Source organism: Rana temporaria, chromosome 3 (genome assembly GCF_905171775.1).
Source record: "Rana temporaria chromosome 3, aRanTem1.1, whole genome shotgun sequence".
Lineage (NCBI taxonomy): Eukaryota > Metazoa > Chordata > Amphibia > Anura > Ranidae > Rana > Rana temporaria.
Window position 1 is genome coordinate 181553373 of NC_053491.1, and position 24301 is coordinate 181577673.

Below are 24301 nucleotides of genomic sequence, written 5' to 3' on the forward strand. Positions count from 1 at the left end.
CGTCTTATTCGGCGAATACACGGTTTCGCCTGACCGATCTGCGTTCCGCGGAACGCACCGCCGCCGCAGCCTTAGGAAAGACCGCGGCTTTGGCCTAGCTCCGGAGCGGTCGGCCATCTTAGTACACCCGGCGCGCTGACGTCATCACTGCTCTGCTCGTGGATCTGTTTATTCATAGCAGAGCGCGCGTTGCGATCTTGCCATGCATCTGCAACAACAGTGAGTTGTGGGGACAATGTTGCTGGCTATAATTACTATGTGGGGGCAATGTTACTGGCTGCTATTACTATGTGGGGGCAATGTTACTGGCTGCTATTACTAATGTGGGAGTAATGTTACTGGCTGTTATTACTATGTGGGGGCAATGTTACTGGCTGTTATTACTTATGTGGGGGCAATGTTACTGGCTGCTATTACTAATGTGGGGGCAATGTTACTGGCTGCTATTACTAATGTGGGGGCAATGTTACTGGCTGCTATTACTAATGTGGGGGCAATGTTACTGGCTATTATTACTATGTGGGGGCACTGTTACTGGCTATTATTACTATGTGGGGGCAATGTTACTGGCTATTACTAATGTGGGGGCAATGTTACTGGCTATTACTAATGTGGGGGTGGTGTGATGGTCATGACGAGTGGGGGGCAAATATTTTACTACAGTATTTGGTTCAGAATCTTTTTTTCTAGATTTTCCTCCTTTAAAATTGGGTGCGTCTTATATGCCGGAGCGTCTTATACGGCGAAAAATACTTCAAACAAGTTTTAGATTTTATGTGAAGTTATTCTTGATTTAAAAATTACATTACATTATCTGTTTTTGTTACAGGCCCTATAAGCAGTATTCTGGTAAACAAATATGGGAGTCGTCCAGTCGTAATGGCAGGAGGATTACTATGCTCCTCGGGAATGATTGCTGCTTCATTCTGCACCAGTGTCCTTCAGTTATACATTTGCGTTGGAGTCATTGGTGGTAAGTGCTAATATACCACTGATATTCTAGTGCTTCTCTTGCAGCTGCTGTTACTACTACTCTTACTTTTAGTACTGCTACTACTGCTACTGCTACTACTACTACTACAGTTCTCCAACTAACACTGCTACTGACAGCATGTTTTGTTTTCTTGTTTCTAAAATGTATAGTTAGCTTGTAAATGCAACACTATTAGGCATTCAATAAACTTTTTCTGTTTACAGAAATTAATTTAAGAAATTAAGAAATTATCAAAAAATGCCTGCAAATATTCATACACAGGTCTAGAACACAGAAATCATTTTCACGATAATACCTTTCAGTGGCTAACTAAAAATATTATAGTCTGAAAATACTGCAACTAGTCTCTAAAATTAGTCAAGACACCATGTCCTATATTTATAAGACTAGACTGTCTGTAAACACTGAGGGGCAGATCCACATACATACGCTGCGCCCGGCGCAGATGTCAAATACGCTACGCCGCTGTAACTTACTTTGGTTTGAATCCTCAACGAATTTGCGCCGTAAGTTACAGCCGCGTAGTGTATCTCTCGCGGCATAATTCAAATTGGGCGGGTAGGGGTCGTGTTTCATTTAAATGAAGCGCGTCCCCGCGCCGAACGAACTGCGCATGCGCCGTCCGTAAAAACTCCCAGGGTGCATTGCTCCAAATGACGTCGCAAGGACGTCATTGTTTTCAACGTGAACGTAATGGCGTCCAGCCCCATTCACGGACGACTTACGCAAACAACGTAACATTTTCAAAATTAGACCCGGGAACGACGGCCATACTTAACATTGAGTACGCCACCATATAGCAGCTTTAACTATATGCCGGAAAAAGCCGAACGGAAACGACGTAAAAAAATGTGACGGCCGGTCGTACGTTCGTGGATCGTCGGAAATAGCTAATTTGCATACTCGCCGCAGATTACGACGGGAACGCCACCTAGCGGAAGCCGAAAAATTACATCTAAGATCCGACGGCGTACGAAGACGTACGCCTGTCGGATCTAACACAGATGCCGTCGTATCTTGTTTTGTGGATACCAAAACAAAGATACGACACAGCAAATTTGAAATTACGCGGCGTATCAAGAGATACTAATAGTAAATAAATTGCGCTAAACCCAAAAAAATGTATGCATAGGCAGCCAACACAACAACGAGGAAAATTGTGAATGTGAACAAAAAAATAAGTGTAGCGCCAAGAAATGGAAGACCCACTTGTAGAGTGGATCTACTAGGACAGGAGACCCTAGGTCAATGTGTTCCTCCAAGTGGACCTCTTCCACCGAAGACGCACAAATTAACCACAACGGGGTGACCCGTAAGTGATTAAGATAAATTTAAATATATTTATCCACAGTATCTATAAATAGCATCAAGTGTTATATGTGAAAGATAATAATAGTGACTATGGTACAATGACTCATACCAAAAAAAAAAAAAGGAAAGAAAGAAATCAATAAATAATTAACACAGCATGGGCATAAACTTATAGTTCTTAGATGAATCAACACCATAAGTGTACTTCAGGTATCCCAAGAAGTGGCAACCAGAAAACACCTTCACTATGTTTAGCTGGTGAAATTTCAAAACAATGAAAAATTCCCAAATAATAATACTACCTCTGTGCATTTGTGGGTATTCACACAGCATTGGCCTGAAGCCCAAAAGTTGGTATATTGACAGTGATATTGAACAACAAATAATCCCAGTATATTTGGATGACAAAATATACCAATCATATGCATTAATTGGAAACCTCATGCACTTGTAGAATGCAGTTAAGCCACCACAGTTAAAAATAACTGTAGTATAAAGTCCCAAAAGGAGATTATATCATGAGTCCATCCACCCTGACGGTGGCGTGAATATGATCCTCCTTCTCTGTAGACTTAGATGGATCTGTATACTTCAAGGAACATGCTCCAATAAATTTAAAGACATAGATTAAATGACGTACTCTTACCAGATCCGGTGGATCCCCAACCCACCGTACGATGGGGGGATCTTAAGAGCTTGTATGGGCCGGTTGCCCTATCTGATCACCGTCAAAGTGGTATCCTCTGGTAGATTATCCTTGGCAAGATGGATGTCCAATAGGCGCAGATTGCACCTACAGCCAGGTGTTCCAGATACTCCAATTAGCCAAAACAATTGTTGTTCAATCACTCTCAGCAGTGAGGTAGAAAGGAGAAAAGAAAAAAACTCCTCATAGTGTAAAAGTGCATAAAATATTTAATAAAATCACTTTCAAAAATCACATCAGTGACAGAAAAACTCCAAAATGTCCAAAACAATTCAAAAGAAAATTTTCCAAAAATAGAATGCACACGAAAATAGCAAGCACAGCAACTCCAACACCCTGAGTGGGTGAACGGGAGTATTCCAGTATTAGTGCAAAGATAGGGGTGGTAGGACCAGCGTACCCAACCGGTTTCGTCTGATAAAGACTTCAACAGGGGTGTACAGCTGGACTCCCTCCCCTCCCTGCACTTATATATCCTCAATAGCACCCACCTGTATGAAATTTGCACTTACCCCACCTAACGGTAGCGGCGTGCGTTCCAATCAGAGATAATGTCATGGTGTTGTGTTCCATAGCCCGGATATCCGGGGATGGAATGTAAATAGCCAATCATAGTAACTGTACTGTTCTCCTGTCCCCCGATGGGGATAATGCCTCCTCCTGTTGGCCCCACCATCCCTCCAATGAGGGAGGGGGCTCGAACGCAGTCTATCCAGCGCCGACAAGCATCGTGACGTCATACGCATGTGACCCCCAGTCGAGCGTCATGACGTCACTCGCGCGTTCCAAGCCTCGTTTCAAATGCGCTGCGTGTATTTCAATGTAGGCATGAACGCCACATACTTGAAACTCACGCTAGCGTCGTGCGCTTCACCGGACAGGACAATGCGTTCCACAGGGCTCATTGTGCGTTATAGGAGAAACTGTACCAAGAAAACATTAATAAAACAAAAGTACAGTTGCCATCTGGAGATACGCCAGCGTAATTTCTTTGAGGATCTGCCCCTGAGAATTTTAAAGTCTCACAAAATCATAAGTGAACAAACTCCAGATTATATCATAAAAACATAACTTTTATAATGTTTTTGCATATTCCTAACAAAGATGAGGGTCTGATTTGCTAAAGACAAGTAGGGCTGTTCACTTTGAGAAATTGCCCCAGAGTGAATGTGGCGAAATTTTAATTTGCAAAAAAACCTTGTGCAAGGAAAAAAAAATGCGTTTTTGCTTGTGCATGATTGGATGATGAAAATCAGCAGAGCTTCACCTCATTCATTAGGCTCTTTTCATTGCAAAGTGCAACTTCCCTTGCCAAGTGAACAGTCTATTTGCCTTTAGTAAACATCTATATCTATTTAGTGTCTAGTATCTTCCAGTGTCCTATTTGGAGAGCTTTTTAAATACGTCCACTCCTAAAGAATGAGCTCTCTCTTTATAACAAAACTTGAGTGAGAGCTGCAGTTGTGTCCATGTAGCCTCTGTGTCCCAATTGATATGAATAGGAATGGCTTCACTCATATGTAGGCAAAACATGGCCCTCACATGGGTTTATGCTTAAAAAGGAAGTAAACTTCCTCTGCTGACACTTATATACTGTGGGCCAAATCCTCAGCCAGGCGGCGTAACTTAACTTTCAGCAGTTAAGTTACACTGACTTAAAGTTTTTACCTAAGTGCCTGATCCTCAAAGCACTTACGTAAAAATTTCAAGCAGTGTAAGTTAAGTGCCGCCGTCGTAAGGCGTTCCTCCTCTCCGGGGGGCGTTTACAATTTAAATGAGGCGCGCTCCCGCGCCGGCCGTACTGCGCATGCGCGTGACGTCATTTTCCCGACGTGCATCGCGCGAACGTAATTGACGCCGGGCGGCTTTGTGGATTGCGACGGGACACTAAAGTTACGACGGGTGAAAAAAAGACGCGCCGGGAAAACAAATAATTATAAAAAAAAATGACAGCGTCGCTCGGCATGCATTCCTGAGGGAGAACTCCATGCCAATTTTCAATGAAAAAAACGGCATGGGTTCCCCCTCAGGAGCATACCAGGCCCTTAGGTCTGTTATGGGTTGTAAGGAGACCCCCCTCCGCCGCAAAATTGACGTAGGGGGTCCCCCTACAATCCATACCAGACCCGTATCCAAAGCACGCTACCCGGCCAGCCAGGAAGGGAGTGGGGACGAGCGAGCGCCCCCCCCCCTCCTGAGCCGTGCCAGGCCGCATGCCCTCAACATGGGGGGGTTGGGTGCTCTGGGGCAGGGGGGCGCACTGCGGGCCCCCCCACCCCAGAGCACCCTGTCCCCATGTTGATGAGGACAGGACCTCTTCCCGACAACCCTTGCCATTGGTTGTCGGGGTCTGCGGGCGGAGGCTTATCGGAATCTGGGAGTCCCCTTTAATAAGGGGGCCCCCAGATACCGGCCCCCCACCCTAAGTGAATGGATATGGGGTACATCGTACCCCTATCCATTCACCTGTAGGCAAAAAGTAAAAGTTAATAAACACACAACACAAGGCTTTTTAAAATATTTTATTATTCTGCTCCGGACGCCCCCCCTGTCTTCGTTATTAGCTCAATTACCAGGGGGGGCTTCTTCTTCCACTCTCCGGGGGTCTTCTCCGCTCTCCGGGGGGGGTTTCTTCTTCCGCTCTCCGGGGGGGGCTTCTCCGGACTCCGGGGGGCTTCTTCCATCTTCTCCCCTCTTCCGCTCTTGACTCGGCGAACCCCGGTTCTTCTGCAGCTCTCCGGTGCCTTCTTCTTCAGCGCTGGCTGCCTGCTATGTTTGTGTGTTAGCTCGATTTCAAACAGGCAGCCGGCGCGGTCTTCTGTGGCGTCAGGGTCTTCTGGTCTTCTCCCCTCTTCCGATGTTGCCTCGTCGCCTGTTGTCGCTGTAATGATGGAAGCGCGCCTTGCATCACATTTATATAGCCATCACCGTCCCATCATGCTCCGGTAGGTACCCACGTGGTGGGTGCACGTGGGTAGGCACCCACCACGTGGGTACCTGCCGGAGCATGATGGGACGGCGATGCCTATATAAATGTGATGCAAGGCGCGCTTCCATCATTACAGCGACAAGAGGCGACGAGGCAACATAGGAAGAACAGAAGACCAGAAGACCCTGACGTCACAGAAGACCGCGCCGGCTGCCTGTTTGAAATCGAGCTAACACACAAACATAGCAGGCAGCCAGCGCTGAAGAAGAAGGCACCGGAGAGCTGCAGAAGAACCGGGGTTCGCCGAGTCAAGAGCGGAAGAGGGGAGAAGATGGAAGAAGCCCCCCGGAGTCCGGAGAAGCCCCCCCCGGAGAGCGGAAGAAGAAACCCCCCCCGGAGAGCGGAGAAGACCCCCGGAGAGTGGAAGAAGAAGCCCCCCCTGGTAATTGAGCTAATAACGAAGACAGGGGGGGCGTCCGGAGCAGAATAATAAAATATTTTAAAAAGCCTTGTGTTGTGTGTTTATTAACTTTTACTTTTTGCCTACAGGTGAATGGATAGGGGTACGATGTACCCCATATCCATTCACTTAGGGTGGGGGGCCGGTATCTGGGGGCCCCCTTATTAAAGGGGACTCCCAGATTCCGATAAGCCTCCGCCCGCAGACCCCGACAACCAATGGCAAGGGTTGTCGGGAAGAGGTCCTGTCCTCATCAACATGGGGACAGGGTGCTCTGGGGTGGGGGGGCCCGCAGTGCGCCCCCCTGCCCCAGAGCACCCAACCCCCCCATGTTGAGGGCATGCGGCCTGGCACGGCTCAGGAGGGGGGGGGCGCTCGCTCGTCCCCACTCCCTTCCTGGCTGGCCGGGTAGCGTGCTTTGGATACGGGTCTGGTATGGATTGTAGGGGGACCCCCTACGTCAATTTTGCGGCGGAGGGGGGTCTCCTTACAACCCATAACAGACCTAAGGGCCTGGTATGCTCCTGAGGGGGAACCCATGCCGTTTTTTTCATTGAAAATTGGCATGGAGTTCTCCCTCGGGAATGCATACCAAATGCCGTCGCTTGAATGGGCCTTTACAAGGTGTGACTAACTTTACACTTTGTAAAAGCAGCCCTAGTTTTACACCAGGCAAACTAACACTTACGGCGAAAAAACTAGGTACAAAAGCTTTGAGGATCGCCCTAAGTGCTAATTTGCATACTAACAGAGGCATTTCGACTCGAAATGCCCCCAGTGGCGGATGCGGTACTGCATCCTAAGATCCGGCAGTGTAAGTCCCTTACAGATGTCGGATCTTCTGCCTAACTTAGGAAAACTGCTTCTGAGGATCAGTTCCAAAGTTAGAACCAGAGATACGACGGCTTACGCCGGAGTATCTCTTTTGTGGATTTGCCCCTGTATACCTATAAAAAGGCTTACCTATAGGTAGTATAAATATCTCCTAAATGTGTACTGTTTAGGAGATATTTACATTATATGCAGCCAGGAACATCACTGGCGCATGCACTCTAAAGAAACGGCCATGGGTGCCGTTCCTTTCGAGCCCTGTGCCATAAAAGGCAACTCTGTAATGTACACTGAGAAAATTATAAACGCAACACTTTTGTGTTTGCCCCTATTTATCATGAGCTGAATGCAAAGACCTACGACTTTTTCTATGTACACAAAAGGCCTATTTCTCTCAAATACTGTTCACAAATCTGTCTAAATCAGTGTTAGTGAGCACTTCTCCTTTGCCGAGATAATCCATCCACCTCACAGGTGTGGCATATGAAGATGCAGATTAGACAGCATGATTATTGCACAGGTGTGCCTTGGACTGACCACAATAAAAGGCCACTCTAAAATGTGCAGTTTTACTGTATTGAGGTCGGGGGGTGTCCGAAAACCAGTCAGTATCTGGTGTGACCACCATTTGCCTCACACAATGCAGCATATCTCCTTCGCATATAGTTTATCAGGTTGTTGATTGTGGCCTGTGGAATGTTGGTCCATTCCTCTTCAATGGCTGTGTGAAGTTGCTGGATATTGGCAGGAACTGGAACACGCTGTCATGTACGTCAATCTGGAGCATCCCAAACGTGCTCGATGGGTGACATGTCCGGTGAGTACGCTAGCTATGCAAGAACCACAAAGTGTACAGATCCTTGCAACATGGAGCCGTGCATCATCATGCTGCAACGTGAGGTCATGGCCATGGATGAATGGCACAACAATGGGCCTCAGGATCTCGTCACGGTATCTCTGTGCTTTCAAAATGTCATCAATAAAATGCACCTGTGTTCGTTGTCCATAGCATATGCCTGCCCATACCATAATGCCACCGCCACCATGGGCCACTCGATCCACAACGTTGACATCATCTAACCGCTCACCCAGACAATGCCATACACGCTGTCTGCCATCTTCCCTGTACAGTGAAAATTGGGATTCATCCGTGAAGAGAACACCTCTCCAAAGTGCCAGACACCATTGAATGTGAGCATTTTCCCACTCAAGTCGGTTACAACGACAAACTGCAGTCAGGTCGAGACGCCGATGAGGACGACAAGCATGCAGATGAGCTTTCCTGAGATGGTTTCTGACAGTTTGTGCAGAAACTCTTTGGTTATGCAAACCGATTGTTGCAGCAGCTGTCTGGGTGGCTGGTCTCAAACAACCTTGGAGGTGAAGATGCTGGATGTGGAGGTCTTGGGCGTGTGTGGTTACACGTGGTCTGCGGTTGAGACGGCTTATGGTAGAAAAATGAGCATATGATTCAAGGGCAACAGCTCTGGTGGACATTCCTGCAGTCAGCATGCCAATTGCACACTCCCTCAAAACATGCGACATCTGTGGCATTGTGCTGTGTGATAAAATTGCATATTTTAGAGTGGCCTTTTATTGTGGCCAGACTAAGGCACATCTGTTCAATAATCATGCTGTCTAATCAGCATCTTGATATGCCACACATGTGAGGTGGCTAGATTATCTTGGCAAAGGAGAAGTGCTCACTAACACAGATTTAGACAGATTTGTGAACAACATTTTAGAGAAATAGGCCTTTTGTGTACATAGAAAAAGGTGTAGAGCTTTGTGTTCAGCTTATACAAAAGTGTTGTGTTTAAAATTTTGCTCAGTGTATATAAATGTGTGTGTGTATATATATATATATATATATATATTTATAATTACAGGCCTAACTGTCACTGTAATGTGTGTGTGTGTGTATATATATATATATATATATATATATATATATATATATATATATATATATATATATATATAAAATTAGGAATATATCAAATAGATTTTTTCTGCAAATGGGTTCTTTAACTAGAAATGTCAGGCTCAGGATTAGGCGGTACATTTTAGTGTCAAGAGTTAATATTAAGATTTAGGGGTATTTTTTTAGTTGGTAATTTTAAATAATAATTTGTTTAACCTCCCTGGCGGTATTCCCGCTCGGGGTGGAAATCCTGTACCATAAGCGGTATCACCGAGTCAGACTCGGGAAGGCAGAGTTTACTTACCTTGTCCCTGGATCTTGCGATGCCTCCCCGCTGAAAATGTCAGTGTTTTTGATTTGATTACATTATTGAATAATTTTTATTATAATTACATTATTATTTGTTATAATTATTTATAGTTATATATTATATTATAATTTATGATTTTGTGTTTCAAACTTTATCTTAACCGGGATGTCTACTAGTCTCCTGTCTGGTCAGATTTAAGTGAGTTATTTCTAAGAATTACAGGCCTACAATATAAAACGCCAAATTTTCATGCAAAATAATTGTACTGCTTTCAGCACCTAAAACCATAAAGAATCATACCGCCAGGGAGGTTAATCTATTGATAAATGTTAGGGCAGATTAGGTGTTCTTTTTCAGGGTGGGTAAAGGCAATATTTCAGTTTTATTGAATATCCTAAAACCTTATTTAAATTGTAAGTGTATATAAGTGGGAAAGACAGGTTAACTGTTGTGAAGGTGAAAAGTTTTAGGGATAAGGATCATATATTTTTTTCACATATATCTAAAATAGTAAAATGCATCTGAACTTTAAAAGAATGTAATTTTGAACATGTTGGGCAAAAATAATGGTCAAAGTAATGTGCAATAATTGCACCTTTAATACAAAAAATACATTACTATTGATTACTAAACTTTGAAAAGAACAATACAAAGATATATAAGTAAAACAATGTGAAATAACACTCTACCTCCATTCTAACTAGAAAAAAAGCCAATATTCACAACTAACAAATTGACTTGTAACTTGGCATTGCTTTGCGTTTGGTAATAATGCAATTCTGATTGACTACGTTTTTTTTTTCTGTTGTAGGTTTCGGATTAGCATTTAATCTTCAGCCTTCTTTAACAATTATTGGAAAATACTTCTTCAAAAAACGGCCTATTGCAAATGGACTGGCCATGGCAGGAAGCCCAGTATTTTTAAGTACTTTAGCACCTCTAAATCAGTTTCTTTTCAATAAATTAGGATGGAGAGGAAGTTTTTTAGTGCTAGGCGGACTCCTGTTAAATTGCTGTGTGGCTGGGTCTCTCATGAGACCTATTGGACCTAAACCTGTACAAAAAGACACAGAGACAGCAGAGAAGTTGACAGCATGTCAGAATATTAACAAATATTTAGATTTATCACTTTTTAAACACAGAGGATTTCTTATTTATTTATCCGGGAATGTCATTATGTTCTTGGGCTTCTTTGCCCCAATTGTTTTCCTGGCACCATATGCCAAGCATATGGGAATAGATGAGTATTCGTCTGCTTTTTTACTATCTATATTGGCTTTTGTAGACATGGTAGCAAGACCTACAATGGGAATGGTTGCAAACTCTAAATATGTCCGTCCAAGGATACAATACTTTTTCAGTTTTGCAATTTTATATAATGGTATATGCCATGTACTGTGCCCCTTTGCTAACGATTACATGGGATTAGTGATATATGCAATATTCTTTGGCTTTGCCTTTGGTATGGTAAGCAGCGTTCTCTTTGAAACACTAATGGATATTGTTGGAGCAGCAAGATTCTCCAGTGCTGTTGGACTTGTGACCATTGTGGAATGTTGCCCAGTATTAATTGGACCTCCATTGGGCGGTAAGAAATTTCCCTTTTTCTTTTTTTAAAATGTTTTCATAGTATAATAATTCACAATATCCAAATCTGCATATTATTCTAATTTGTGCTACTTTAATCCTCATTGTTGGTTTTTCCTACCTTTCAAGGGGATTTTTATATCATTAAATAACATTTTAAAGAATTGGGTAGCCATGTTGGAGCAATTGCAGCAAATGCAGTGGTTAGGTTCAAATTTGTGGATTTCTCTATACTGAGAAAGTGATTGAGGAGAGTAATTGACCAATCTTTTTCAAACCACTACCCTTCCAACAAGCACCAGTCAAGTTTAACAGCCCCATTGCTTCTTTGTCATTACAAATTGCCACATCAATCACCAATTCATCCTTCTACCTGTATCTGTGACTATAGAAACAAATATATACTCTGGTTGAGAGAGAGGCTAGATAGTTTCTAGATATTGTTATACTTAGCAACTAAGCATTTTTGTAAATATTCTGTATTGCAACATTCCTTCAATAGCATAGGTGAACACTGGACAGACGCCCAAGTTCAAAAAGTGGGTACATTTCGCAAGCTTCTTGGTTTCAATTGTATAAAAGTTATACATCTGTATCAAAACGACAAAATCTTTATTAGTTTAGAAATAAACAGAGAAGATTCAAGAGAAATATTAACACACTGTACTATACATCTAAATATTAAAACCACGGTTTTAATATTTACTGTTGAAGATGCTGAGACCTGAAGGATTAGCATTTAGGTTCCTGGAAATACAGTGACAGCTGACTTCTGGGAGTACTATAAACCTATGAGGTATAAATAATATAGAGAATTTCAGGAGATGACATGCACCTCATTGAATTTAATTCATAGTGTGCCTTATATTTTTACAAAGGAGCTGAATTCTTGGAATGCAGCTTTAAATGCTCATTTAGTCTATGGGCTGCTAAACAGGCATTATTACTTACCATTAGTGATAGACGAACATCCGTCGGGGCGGTTCGCGAATGCTAACCGCAAACTTTCGCAAATGTCCACGAACCGCAAGTTCGCGGCAGGCCCCATTGACTTTAATGGCAGGCGAATATTAAAAACCTGCAGGTCATATTTGCAGCCACAAAATATATTTTTTTTATAATTGCTTCTTTTCTTTATTATGACAAATTACATACACAAAAAAAGAAAAAGACATAAACAAATAACAATACCAAAGAAAGTATACAAAAACATACATACATTACCCCCCCCATGAGCACCGTCAGATTATATCTCCTGCCTCCCCTTCCCTCTCCTTGCAGGAAAGTGCAGCAACCTCCAACAACCTTCTGTCTGAAGCAACTGCTGTCAGAGGAAATAGTTTTAGCACTAGGAACCACAATGGAAATTAAGCTATTGGAGCAAGGGATTTCTCTACTAGTGCTTTCAGAACCAAGCCTAAGTCCTGTGAAGGGAACACGAATTTGCTTGGTGGTCGTATATGGATTGCGGCCTGCAATGGAGGAAGATACTAAAAGGCTTGAAATGCTAGAATTTTTTCATTAAAGATAGTCAGAGCATCTGCATTCCACCAGGCTCCAATGGCTTTGCACGTGTCTCCTCAGACTGGAGGCAGACTGGCATCCGATGTCAGAACTATTCCATTTCCTGGTCTGCGAGGCACGCCACAAAAGAGGCACACTGGTGTCCAAAAAACTCCAGTTTTTGCTAATTTGTGCAGGCACAAAGACCTTCTGATCTATAGTCATTCCATCTTAATGACTGAGAAAGGCAAATTGAAGAGACCCCTGGAATGGCTGCTGTAAAATGTCTCAATGGGGACAATGCATTCCCTCACTGACACAAATGCTGTCTCCATGACTCTTCGCACACAAATTTCATTTTGCAAATTTTGCAGTTTTAGAAAACCACTCCAAGGTCCTTCATAGATTAGGATGGCGTTAACTGCTTTTCCTGTTAGTTTACTACCAACCCCGCCCCCTCCTACCTTTTGCTAATCTTCTGTGCCACTGACAGGTGTGGTGAGCTCATGCAAAAAAATAAGGATAAAAAATTAAAACAATTTCACCAAGAAAAACATCTACTTTCATCCACTTTCTTCAGAAGAAGAAGCAGCAGGTGAGGTCAGGCAGCCTCCCAAAGGCAGGCATGATACACAGAATCTAAAACAAAAAACAGTCAGACTGTCTAACCCCCTGGGAACACAGCACAGCAGGAGTGCAAACAGCAACAAGTCTTTACCTCACAGGAGAAAACTGTCAGGACTGCAGAAAGAGGGAGAAAAATCAGTTCCTCTCAGTTCCTCTGCCTGTTCCAAGACTGTTTACGTTGCTGCTCGGTGACTGATCATCATAACCCCAGGTCCGACGTCTCCCTGCCCTCTGTGTCATCATCAACCTCCGCTCTCAGACTGAAGACAAAGCCAGGAGAGCAGTGCGGTACGCTGCCTATACAAGACAAGAAAAACCCTAATGGTAACATTGCAGAGCTTAGTAATACCACACCTGTGGAGTATTTGTGCTACCTAAGGAACATTGCCCATGGCCTGGCACAATGGACTTGCAGTTTTTAGGAGGGATTACCATCCAACATTCAGGGTCTTCCAACTCCATGAGAGGCTGAACATGGAAGGGTAGGTTCGGCGGGGGATTTCCTTGCAGCAAACAAAGTACTTACCATATGCAATCCACAGGTGGCCTGGAGCCTGTCCAAAAGAAAAGAACACTTCAGTGGGGGAGGGACTGTCTTTTCTTTAGCTATGAAAAGTGGTCCTGTGAGCTCATTGTGTGCTGACGTGGGGTGGGTCAGGAAAAAAAGGTTTCCAGCTATACACAATGATAGATATATGAATGCAACAAATTGTGTATTTGCTTAAGGTGTGATGTGTTAACAGTGCTTCCTGCATGTTGGTTTCCTTACAATGACTTAGGCCCCGTACACACGACCGAGTTTCCCCGGCAGAATTCAGCCAGAAATTCGATCGGAGCTGTATTTTGCCGAGAAACCCGGCCGTGTGTACACTTTCGGCCGAGGAAACCGACGAGGATCTCGTCGGGCCAAATAGAGAACATGTTCTCTATTTCCTCGTTAGTCTATGGGGAAACTTGGCTCGTCAAGATCCTCGGCGGCTTCACAAGGAACTTGACGAGCAAAACAATGTGTTTTGCCCGTCGAGTTCCTCGGACGTGTGTACGGGACCTTACTGACAGCCAAGAGCTGTTAATGGAGCCATCTAATTTGGCACTTTAGAAATAGTTCCTAAGGGGCAGATTCACAGAGCAAGTACGCCAGCGTATCTACTGATACGCCGGCGTACTTTCAAATTTCCCGCATCGTATCTTTAGTTTGAATCCTCAAACCAAGATACGACGGCATCTGGGTTCGATCCGACAGGCGTGCGGCTTCGTACGCCTTCGGATCACAGATGCAATACTTCGGCGTCCGCTGGGTGGAGTTTGCGTTGTTTTCCGCGTCGGGTATGCAAATTAACTTTTTCCGACGATCCACGAACGTACGCGCGGTCGTCGCATTCTCTTACGTCGTCTCTAGTCGGCTTTTTCCGGCGTATAGTTAAAGCTGATATTTTGTGGCGTATAGATAGATTTGCCATGTTAAAGTATGGCCGTCGTTCCCGCGTCAAATTTTTAATTTTTTTTTTTGCGTAAGTCGTCCGTGAATAGGGATGGACGTAAGTCACGTCTAAGTTCAAAAAATGATGTCGTTGCGACGTCATTTCGTGCAAAGCACGGCGGGAAATTTCTCTGATACGCTGCGCCTTTCTAAATCTATGTGAATCTTCCCCTAAATGGCTCAAGTTATGAAATCATGATTTACTGCAACCTTTCCACTAAACCCTAACCTCTTTTTTGATAGGAGTTTTGCAGCCGTAACATTCATAAGGGACTAATAGAACAGCTGCAATCTCTCTGTGCAGATACAGCCCATACATCTCTCTTTTTTGTTACTGCATTCTGTGTGTTTCTGTTATGTACCACTTAAAGAAGTAGAAGCTTCTGTGGACATCCTCTCAATATTATTCTTTTTTTTTAATCTTTATATTTTTCCATCTACTTATGAAAATGCCAAAATGCGAGAAACCAACATAACTTGTAAATGAAAATAAAATACTGTAGAATATGTATGCATTTTATAGATGGGGGTCACAAAACTTACTTTTTTTTTTTCTTTTCTTTTTTTAGGCTATTTAGTGGACGTAACCGGAAGCTACAAATACATGTACTTTGTATGCGGCATTATTGTAATTGTAGCAAGTATCTATTTGTTCATTGGGAATGCTATCAATTACAGATTACTTGCAAAGGAAAAGCTGGCTAACAAGGCACAAAATGCAGAAAAAGAGGCTGAACCTTTGAACGCACCAAACTCAGTTGATGTAGTCAAAAAGCAATCTAACACACAGACAAATTCATCTGAACGAGAAACTAATATATAATCCGAACTTGTATTTATTGTTAATATTTTAAAAACCAGTGATATGCAAGTATTATACAGAAGTCCGAAAACGGTACTGTGAGCATTATGATGTAAAGACTTGTAAATTACATTTGAAAATGTTGAGACAAGGTCAGATGGGAACTTTTATTTTTGCATTTTGTAAAAAAAAAAAAAAAAAGAACAAAAAACAAAAAAAAAATCACACTGAATAATACCATGCTTTAACACATTGGGACATATACAGTATATCAGGGTATGCAATTAGCGGACCTCCAGCTGTTGCAGAACTACAAGTCCCATGAGGCATAGCAAAACTCTGACAGCCGAAAGCATGATACCCAGAGGCAGAGGCATGATGGGACTTGTAGTTTTGCAACAGCTGGAGGTCCGCTAATTGCATATCCCTGTTGTATATAAAGCAGTGAATGTGACAAGTGATTAATCATTCCTTTTAATTTAAACACATGCACTAGGAAGAATCACTTGCAGTGAATATATAGTGAAAGTCATATTCACTACCTTTTAAATACCCCTCATGCTTTTCAGTAGGGGGCCGAACTTCCCTATCACTGTGCTTTAAAGTTTAAAATTTTGGCTCTCTGAAGTTGCAAAATACACGACATCACAACCTAATATGAGGTTTAAGAAGGTAGTGTACTTCTTATGTCAAATATTCCACTGCATTCTACAACATATTGTCATAAGTGCCTGACAGTGTAATGATTTTTTTTTTACATTGCATGATATTATTTTTATTTTTTTGTTGTTTTTAATTACAAAAAAAACTTTGAGTACCCACTGACCCATTACAAAGCCTTTTTTTTTTTTACAAATGTAGACCAATGCAGTATGTTTTCACGTGCATTTATATGCAGTATATTAACACATTTCTTATGCACTACGTATGGGTTGGTTGCCATTCATTTTTTAAGGCACTCAAATGAGCATGCACAAACAAATTTGTTGAAAAAAGTCTGATGTGTTCTTGGTCTGGGGATGTGCATTATGTGCCCATTAAATACAAATGGACTAGTTTAACACAACGCACCAAAATGATGTATAAAATGTTAATGGGCTTCAAAACAAAGTTTATAGTTCACTAATTTGTTCCCAATATGCAAAAAAGTTAAAATGCATTTTTAATCATAAAGAGATAATTGAGGTATTCAAATTATTATTCTAAAGCATTTCAGTTAATGATATACGGTATATATATATTTCACCATGAAACATTTTCCTTTATTAGTGCACTATTTTTATTTTCAAAATAAATGGTTACAATACTTCTACCATGCCGAAATCAAACCCAGAAAAGCCAAGCTATGCTAATTTAGGACAGGACCTTCATAAATTGTATGCCCCTTTACAGCTTACAAAAATAAACTGATGGCAGGAAAATTTCCACTACTACTGGCCACTTGCCGACCCCCTAAAGTCTGAAGAACAATAAACTGGCCATTTGTTTATAAAGTTTGGAGACCCCTGCACTAGGTGGTAGAGTTACTTATGGCAATTAGACTGTGCACATTACAAAGTGCAGTTAAGCTCTGTACACACGATCAGATATCTGATGGAATCTAATGCGATGGATTTTTTTGGATATCCGATGAAGCTGACTTTCATCAGTCTTGCCTACACACCATTGGTTAAAAATCCGATCGTGTCCAAACGTGGTGACGTAAAAAACTACGATGTGCTGAGAAAAATTAAGTTCAATGCTTCCGAGCATGCGTCGACTTGATTCTGAGCATGTGTGGATTTTTGACCGATGGACTTCCACACAGACGATCGTTTTTTTCTATCGTTTTTTTATCCATAGGAAGATTTTAAAACATGTTCTATTGTTTTACACCGATGGAAAACAAGCCGATGGGGCCCACACACGATCGGTTCTTCCGATGAAATCGGTCCGTTTTCATCAGACAAACCGATCGTGTGTACAGGGCTTTACACTCTGCAAGAACAGTTGCTCCTGAGCTTGGTAAATGAGCAGAAGCTTTTCCATTATCCAATTATGTGCAAGCAAACATTCTGTTTTTTTAATTTCCTTGCAGGTGATTGGGTATTATTTGCAAAGTGAATGTTAACCTCATTTGCTAAGCTCTGGAGCAACTGCACTTTGCAAAGTGCACAGTGTATTTGCTTTTAGTAAATTAACCCCCTAGGTGTCATAGAAAGCTAGGCTCAAAAGCCCTATGGGATGATTGAACTGATTACAATGCAAAAAGGTCTGAGTCACCGTTTTTCCTGGAGCTGCTCTTTGTTTCTTAAACATTTTTCTAATATTCATGTCAATAATATTACACAGAACTATTGAAAAAGTCTAATTATCAAATAATGTAAAAATGTTGCTGGGTCCTGTGAAATTACGCAGCTCATTTGTAAATACCATTAACAGAGATTAGATTCTGTACTTTGCCCTAAATTTGTGTTTAAGTGATAATGATGAAAGCAAATATGGCAAAATATAGAACGTAAATATGTTTTACATTTAGGGAGTGTCCTGGGGTTGCACTTTTATTCAATGGGGAAAGACTCTCTTGAGTATATTCTTTTAGATTTTTTTTTTTTTTTACAAAAGGCACTGGGGGCAATAGTGCTGAGTTGAAACATGTTTAAAAAATAGATTTGCTGAAATCTCAGCGCCTTCCTGTATTATTACCATTTTATCTGAGTGTCTACTCTACCAATTACAAAAGTGAGCACTGGGTGGCTTTGTGACTGCTATGCCTATTTACCTGTTTAACCACTTAAGGAATGCAAGGATTTACCCCCTTAATGGCCAGGCCATTTTTTGCGAAATGGTACTGCGTTGCTTTAACTGACAATTGTGCGGTCGTGTGATGCTGTACCCAAACAAAGTTGATGTCTTTTTTCCCACAAATATAGATTTATTTTGGTGGTATTTGATCACCTCTGCGTTTTTTTTGCGCAATTAACCAAAAAAGGCCGTCAATTTTGAAAAAAATATATATTATTTACTTTTTGTTATAATAAATATCCCAAAACAAAATGTAAAAAAAAAAAAATGTCTTCATCAATTTAGGCCAATATGTATTCTTCTACATATTTTTGGTAAAAAAATCGCAATAAGTGCATATTGATTTTGCTCAAAAGTTATAGCATCTACAAAATAGGGAAAAAATGTATAGCATTTTTATTATTTTTATTTTTTAACTAGTAATGGCGGTGATCAGCAATATTTAACAGAACTGCAACATTGCGGCAGACAGATAGGACACTTTTGACACTTTTTTGGGACCAGTGACATTATTACAGTAATCAGAGCTAAGCATAGCCACTGATCACTGTATAAATGACACTGGCAGGGAAAGGGTTAGCACTAGGGGGCGATCGAGGGGTTAAGTGTGTCCTAGGGAGGCGTTTCTAACAGTGAGGGGAGTGGACTGACTGGGAGTAGAGAGAGATTGTTGTTCCTGATAACTAGGAACAGACAATCTCTCTCTACTTCCCTGGCAGAACGGGGATCTGTTTGTTTACATTGACATATGTCCGATCTGCCTCTCTGAGGAGCAATCGCGGGTGGCTGGCGGAAATGGTGGCAGCCGAACCCATGCATCTTCCCCCCCCCCCCTGCTGTAACACTCTCAGTGACTTGTGCACGAAACGGCATACGGGTATGTTGTTTTGCACAATAGGGCCACCCTGCCGCAGTATATATGCAGTGACTTAAGTGGTTAATACAGTATATTATAATAGTCTGAAGATTTTGATAATAATTATTTGACTTTGCAACTGGCTTAAAGTGGACATTTCAGTACTTATACAAACCTGTAACATTTTAATATATAACATTATGTCATATATAAACAATACCTGATATGTCCCAATATACCGCAACAGCATAAGGCTTGTGGGACTTTTTCTAACGTCCCGAAAGCACACCGCCCAGGTGTGAAAGCACTTATTGCAATGAATGGGAGGCAGTTTTCAGATGCTATTTCTAGCGCTAAATTGCCTGAAAACTGCCTCAGTGTGAAAGGGGTCTAAATCTCCTCTTCCCCAATGATCAGACGTAGCATTATAACTTTTTAGCAATTTAGAAATGAGTAGTGAGAAAATATATTTGAACACACACGGATTTGATATGTGTGCTATTTTTTTAGTCAGATTTTCCATCCAGGAAAAAATGCTGACTCTGTATAATGAATTAACAAAGATGGTTTTGACCTTTTGAATGGAAAAGCAGATGAAAGCATTGTCGGTCGGAGTACTGTCATCTACAGAATATTCAGCTACCTGTGAGGGATATGTAGTTAGCCTCTTCTAAGCTTGAAATAGCTGATAACATGGCTGATTCCAAAATAGTGCATGATATGGACTGCATCCTTTGAGACTTTTACATCAAATAATTGAATCATTGAATAAGACATACATTAACAAAAACAGAAACAAGAAATGTATTGTAGTACATCCCCAAAAAAGTTGCTAAATTAAAAAATTACTATTTATGTTCTCACATTATTTTAATAATACTATGTGCTTAATAAAACACCCAGTGTTCATCCGTGCAATGACCTCTCCATGTACAGTACAAATTACCTTACCAAGTATTAATTCCATTTAAGCATATATCACAACTCTCAGAAAAGCATTCAGGTGATTCCCACTTCCCAATGGTATAGTACCAAAAAGGAAAATATATAACACTAGCGTGATACTGGCCAAGATTCAGGTAGCAATTGCGCCTGCGTAACCATAGTTACGCAGCGCAATTGCTGACTTGCGCCGTTGTAACGAGTTCTCCTGATTCAGAGAACTCGTTACGCCGACTGCAGCCTAAAATCTGCGTGGCATAAGGCTCTTATGCCACGCAGATTTTAGGCTGCATTCTTGCGTTGACCGCTAGGGGGCCCTCCCATTGTGATCAGCGTACAGTATGCAAATTGCATACTAACACCGATTCACAAAGTTGCGCGGGCCCTGCGTACGCAAGGTACGGAGTTTCCGTACGGCGTCTTTAGCGTAAGGCTGCCCCTTCTAATAGTAGGGGCAGCCAATGCTAAAGTATACCCGCCCTTCCCACGTCGTGAAATTTGAATTTCACGCCGTTTGCGTAAGTGATACGTGAATGGCGCTGGACGCCATTCACGTTCACTTTGAAGCAAATGACGTCCTTGCGACGTCATTTGCCGCAATGCACGTCGGGAAAGTTTCCCGACGGTGCATGCGCTTTACGATCGGCGCAGGAACGCGCCTAATTTACATGATTTCCCCCCGGCGGGATCATTTACATTGCGCGCGCTTACGCAGGGCAATTTTGCCGGTGCGCCCTCGCAATTTACGGAGCTACTGCTCCGTGAATCGAGGGCAGCGCAAAATATTTGCGTGGGCGCAGGGCAAAATCGTTGCCCTGTGCCTCCGCAAATAAAGCGCAACTCGTACCTGAATCTGGGCCACTGTTTTTAGCTGGGTGACATCAATAAAAACAAAACCAAAGCACATATGATTTTTTCTTATTGAATGGACCCCAGTTAGAAACTTGATCACACTATTGTTATATATTTCCCTTTTTGGTACTATACCATTGGGGAGTGAGAATCATCTGGATGTTGGAAAAGAGGGAAACTTTTCTGAGCGTTGTGATATATGCCAAAGTGGAAGTAATACCTGGTAAGCTAGTTTGTACATACGGGCGTTCAATGCACGGATGAACACTGGGTGTTTTATCAAGTACAGTAAAACCTTGGTTTGTTAGCATAATGCGTTCCAGAAACATGCTTGTAATCCAAAGCACTTGTATATCAAAGCATTTTTTTTACAGGGTATAAAAGAGAAGAGAGGCACCCCTAAGTTAAGAAATGAAGCCTCGGACACACGACCGAGTTTCTCGGCAAAAACCAGCAAGAAACTTGCTGGGATTTTTTTTTTGCCGAGGAAACCGGTCGTGTGTACATTTTTCGACGAGGAAACTGTCTAGGATCCCGTCGAGCCAAAAAGAGAGCATGTCTTCTTTTTCCTCGACGGGAATGGAGAAACTTGCCTTGTCGAGTTCCTCGACAGCCTAACAAGGAACTCGACGAGGAAAATGATGTGTTTCGCCCATCGAGTTCCTCGGTTGTGTGTACGAGGCTTAAGTTGCTAAACGTTGTACCTTCATTGTAACCATATTGCTACACTTAGAGGCTCCTCTCTTCTTTTTTTATACTCAGTTGTGACATGACCCTACTCTTATAGCAAGACATCGCTTATATATCTAGGCAAAATGTATTAAAAACTTTTGCTTGTCTTGCAAAATGCTCTCAAACCAAGTTACTCTCAAACCAAGGTTTTACTGTACATGGTATTATTAAAGTGGTAAAAATAACAAACATGTTATACTTACCTGAAAAACAAAGAGGGGGAAACTGGTGAGAGGTGGGTGGAGGTGATGTCTCAGTCCCAATTAGTATTTATACAACAACAATCTTATGCCCACAAGACTTTTAATGAGTCACACCTCAAACATAAATAAAAAATATAAGAAAAATGTATTGACATACATTTTAAAACAACATATACCTGTAGTACATGAATAGATATTCAAAAATACATACAAAATACTTAATATGGTTCAAATACAGAAACCTTGAACATGGAACCTAAAAGTTTTGCAATGAATATCCACCATCAATCTGAAAAATCTGTGCTAGAATTCTTGACGCGTTTCATGAGAAGGACCTTGCTTCCTCAGGAGAAGCACAAGAGAGTATCTGGAGATAAAAAACTTATATAAATAACCCTAAATGCACATATAAATATATGTATAGATATATATGTGCATATCACGCCTCACAAAATAGACTTTGCAGAAAGTAGTAGTGACAGCAGCAGGAGTCAATAGCACAGCTGCTATGTCTCAGCCAATTGGGAGGGAGAATCTCGGACAGCTGAGAAACTCGTAGACATCGCTGGGCAGATTGGGACCTCAGGTAAGTGTTAGGAGGGATGAGGGGGGCTGCTTCACACAGAAGGTGTTTTATCTTAAAGCATAGAATCTATTAAGATAAAAAAACTTCTGACTTTACAATAAAAATAATGTTAGCTCATAAATAATACTTTTTGAATTTAGCAACTTTTTGGGACATACTATGTTTCTTGTCTCTGTTTTTTTTATTATTTATTTTTTAAACATTTCAAGTTTATTAAAGTTATACTTGAAGCAGAAACAGAGTAAATCATATGCAGATGCAACTGCTCACAGAATCAAATTGCAGACATATCAGGTATATCACGATGCATAGATAACAGGTGATCCAAAGTCAATCAAAACAAGTTACCAATCAATAACTCACAAAAGATCAAACCTGAAGAATTATTTATTCCCAATCGAGCCATGTCAAATTGTTTTTGTTTTATTTGGTCTTTAGATACAACGCAAGGAGAAAGTGGATTCGGGGGGAACACACCACACATTTGGATGATGGTTCACAAAAGACTTTATTTGACCCATATATTTGAAGGGTAATTTTTCTGATGAGAGCATAAAACACCTTTTTATGGACTGCATTGGACATTGGGATATTTTATATATTTTTATCTGCCCAAGGGATTTAGCTCACAAAGATGCTTGGACTGTAGTGCTATTTTACTGTGCACTAAGAAAGCCAAAGCATCAATTTAAACATGAAATAAGTGACAAATACAATGCAAGCAGGAGCTTAAAGCGGGGGTTCCGCGGCAAAAATTTTTTTTCTTTTCAGCAGTCACTAGGGTATAACAATGCAAAGGTACACCCACTTCTTTTGTCGGTGCACATATCCGCTATCCGTTTTCTCTGCAAAGAAGGAGTTATAAAATCCGTCCAAAGGAGTTTCCATTTTGCTTGTGGGCATAGTGAAGCCCACAAGCTATCACTTCCTGGAAGCGGTGAATGCTGATCTCCCAGCATTCACCGCTTATTCCCACGCCTGCGCACTGTTTACAGTGTGTTCTGGTACCTAATGGCAATATTTACCGGCATGCCAGTTTATAAAATGACGAGGCACGTGTGTAAGACTGCGCTGTGTTTAATAAGCATTTTAATAAATAAATTAGAGACGCCCTCGTCACGTGACCGACGTCAAGCAGTCACTTTATGTGTGAAATCTCTCGAGATGTGCTCCCAGAAAACATTACAGAGAGGTCCCACTACGCATGGCGGCGCCGGGGAAAGGATAAGAGACGCTTACTCCCGCGGGAGGGGAATAGTTTACATGGCTATACTACGGTATTTTTTTATTTATTTTTAAATTTTATGGCAATTCAGTATGTGCATTGTGCAAGGATTGTTTTAGAATAACATTGTTAGTTTGGGTGAACCTCCACTTTAAAGACAATCACCCAGTGAAGACATTTTTATATTCAAAAACTCCAAAGATTATATTTAAAGCGGATCTCCCATGTCCATCACGTTTTTTTTTTCTGGTAGTTAAATGCTTAATACATTACATGTAATGTACTCACAAACCCGGTGTCCAAACTCCTCTGCAGTCCGATTCTGTCTGCAATGTAAACTTATATTGTGCGCGTAGCGCTGCTTCCATTTTGCTTGTGGGCATTAGAAGCGCACAAGCAGCCACTTCCATATTGCGGTGAATGCTGATGTCCCAGCATTCACCGCTCGATCCCACGCATGCGCACTCGTAACGGCGAGGAGCCGTAATTGAGTATTATGAAACACTCCTTTCTTTGTTTACATTGCGTGTCACTTCCGGGTTTTCGTAATCACGCGATGTTTAATAGTAATGCTCTTCAATAAATACTGGGAGCTATGACAGAAGCTCCCATGGCACACTGCGGGTACGGGAAGTGACGCTATACCCGCAGAATACC

At 41.7% G+C, this 24301-nt stretch overlaps 1 protein-coding gene across 3 annotated transcripts in view; it reads left to right on the plus strand.

Annotated features, from left to right (window-relative positions):
* LOC120931937 (monocarboxylate transporter 2-like) overlaps positions 1–16689 on the plus strand; it is a 107758-nt gene extending 91069 nt beyond the window's left edge. For all 3 annotated transcript variants that reach the window (XM_040343923.1, XM_040343925.1, XM_040343924.1), the window contains exons 3-5: positions 830–973; positions 10277–11053; positions 15232–16689. In XM_040343923.1, coding sequence (XP_040199857.1) covers positions 830–973; positions 10277–11053; positions 15232–15485 — 1175 coding nt within the window. In that variant the 3' untranslated portion in view covers positions 15486–16689. The remainder of the gene's footprint in view (positions 1–829; positions 974–10276; positions 11054–15231) is intronic.
* Positions 16690–24301: the final 7612 nt, after the last annotated feature.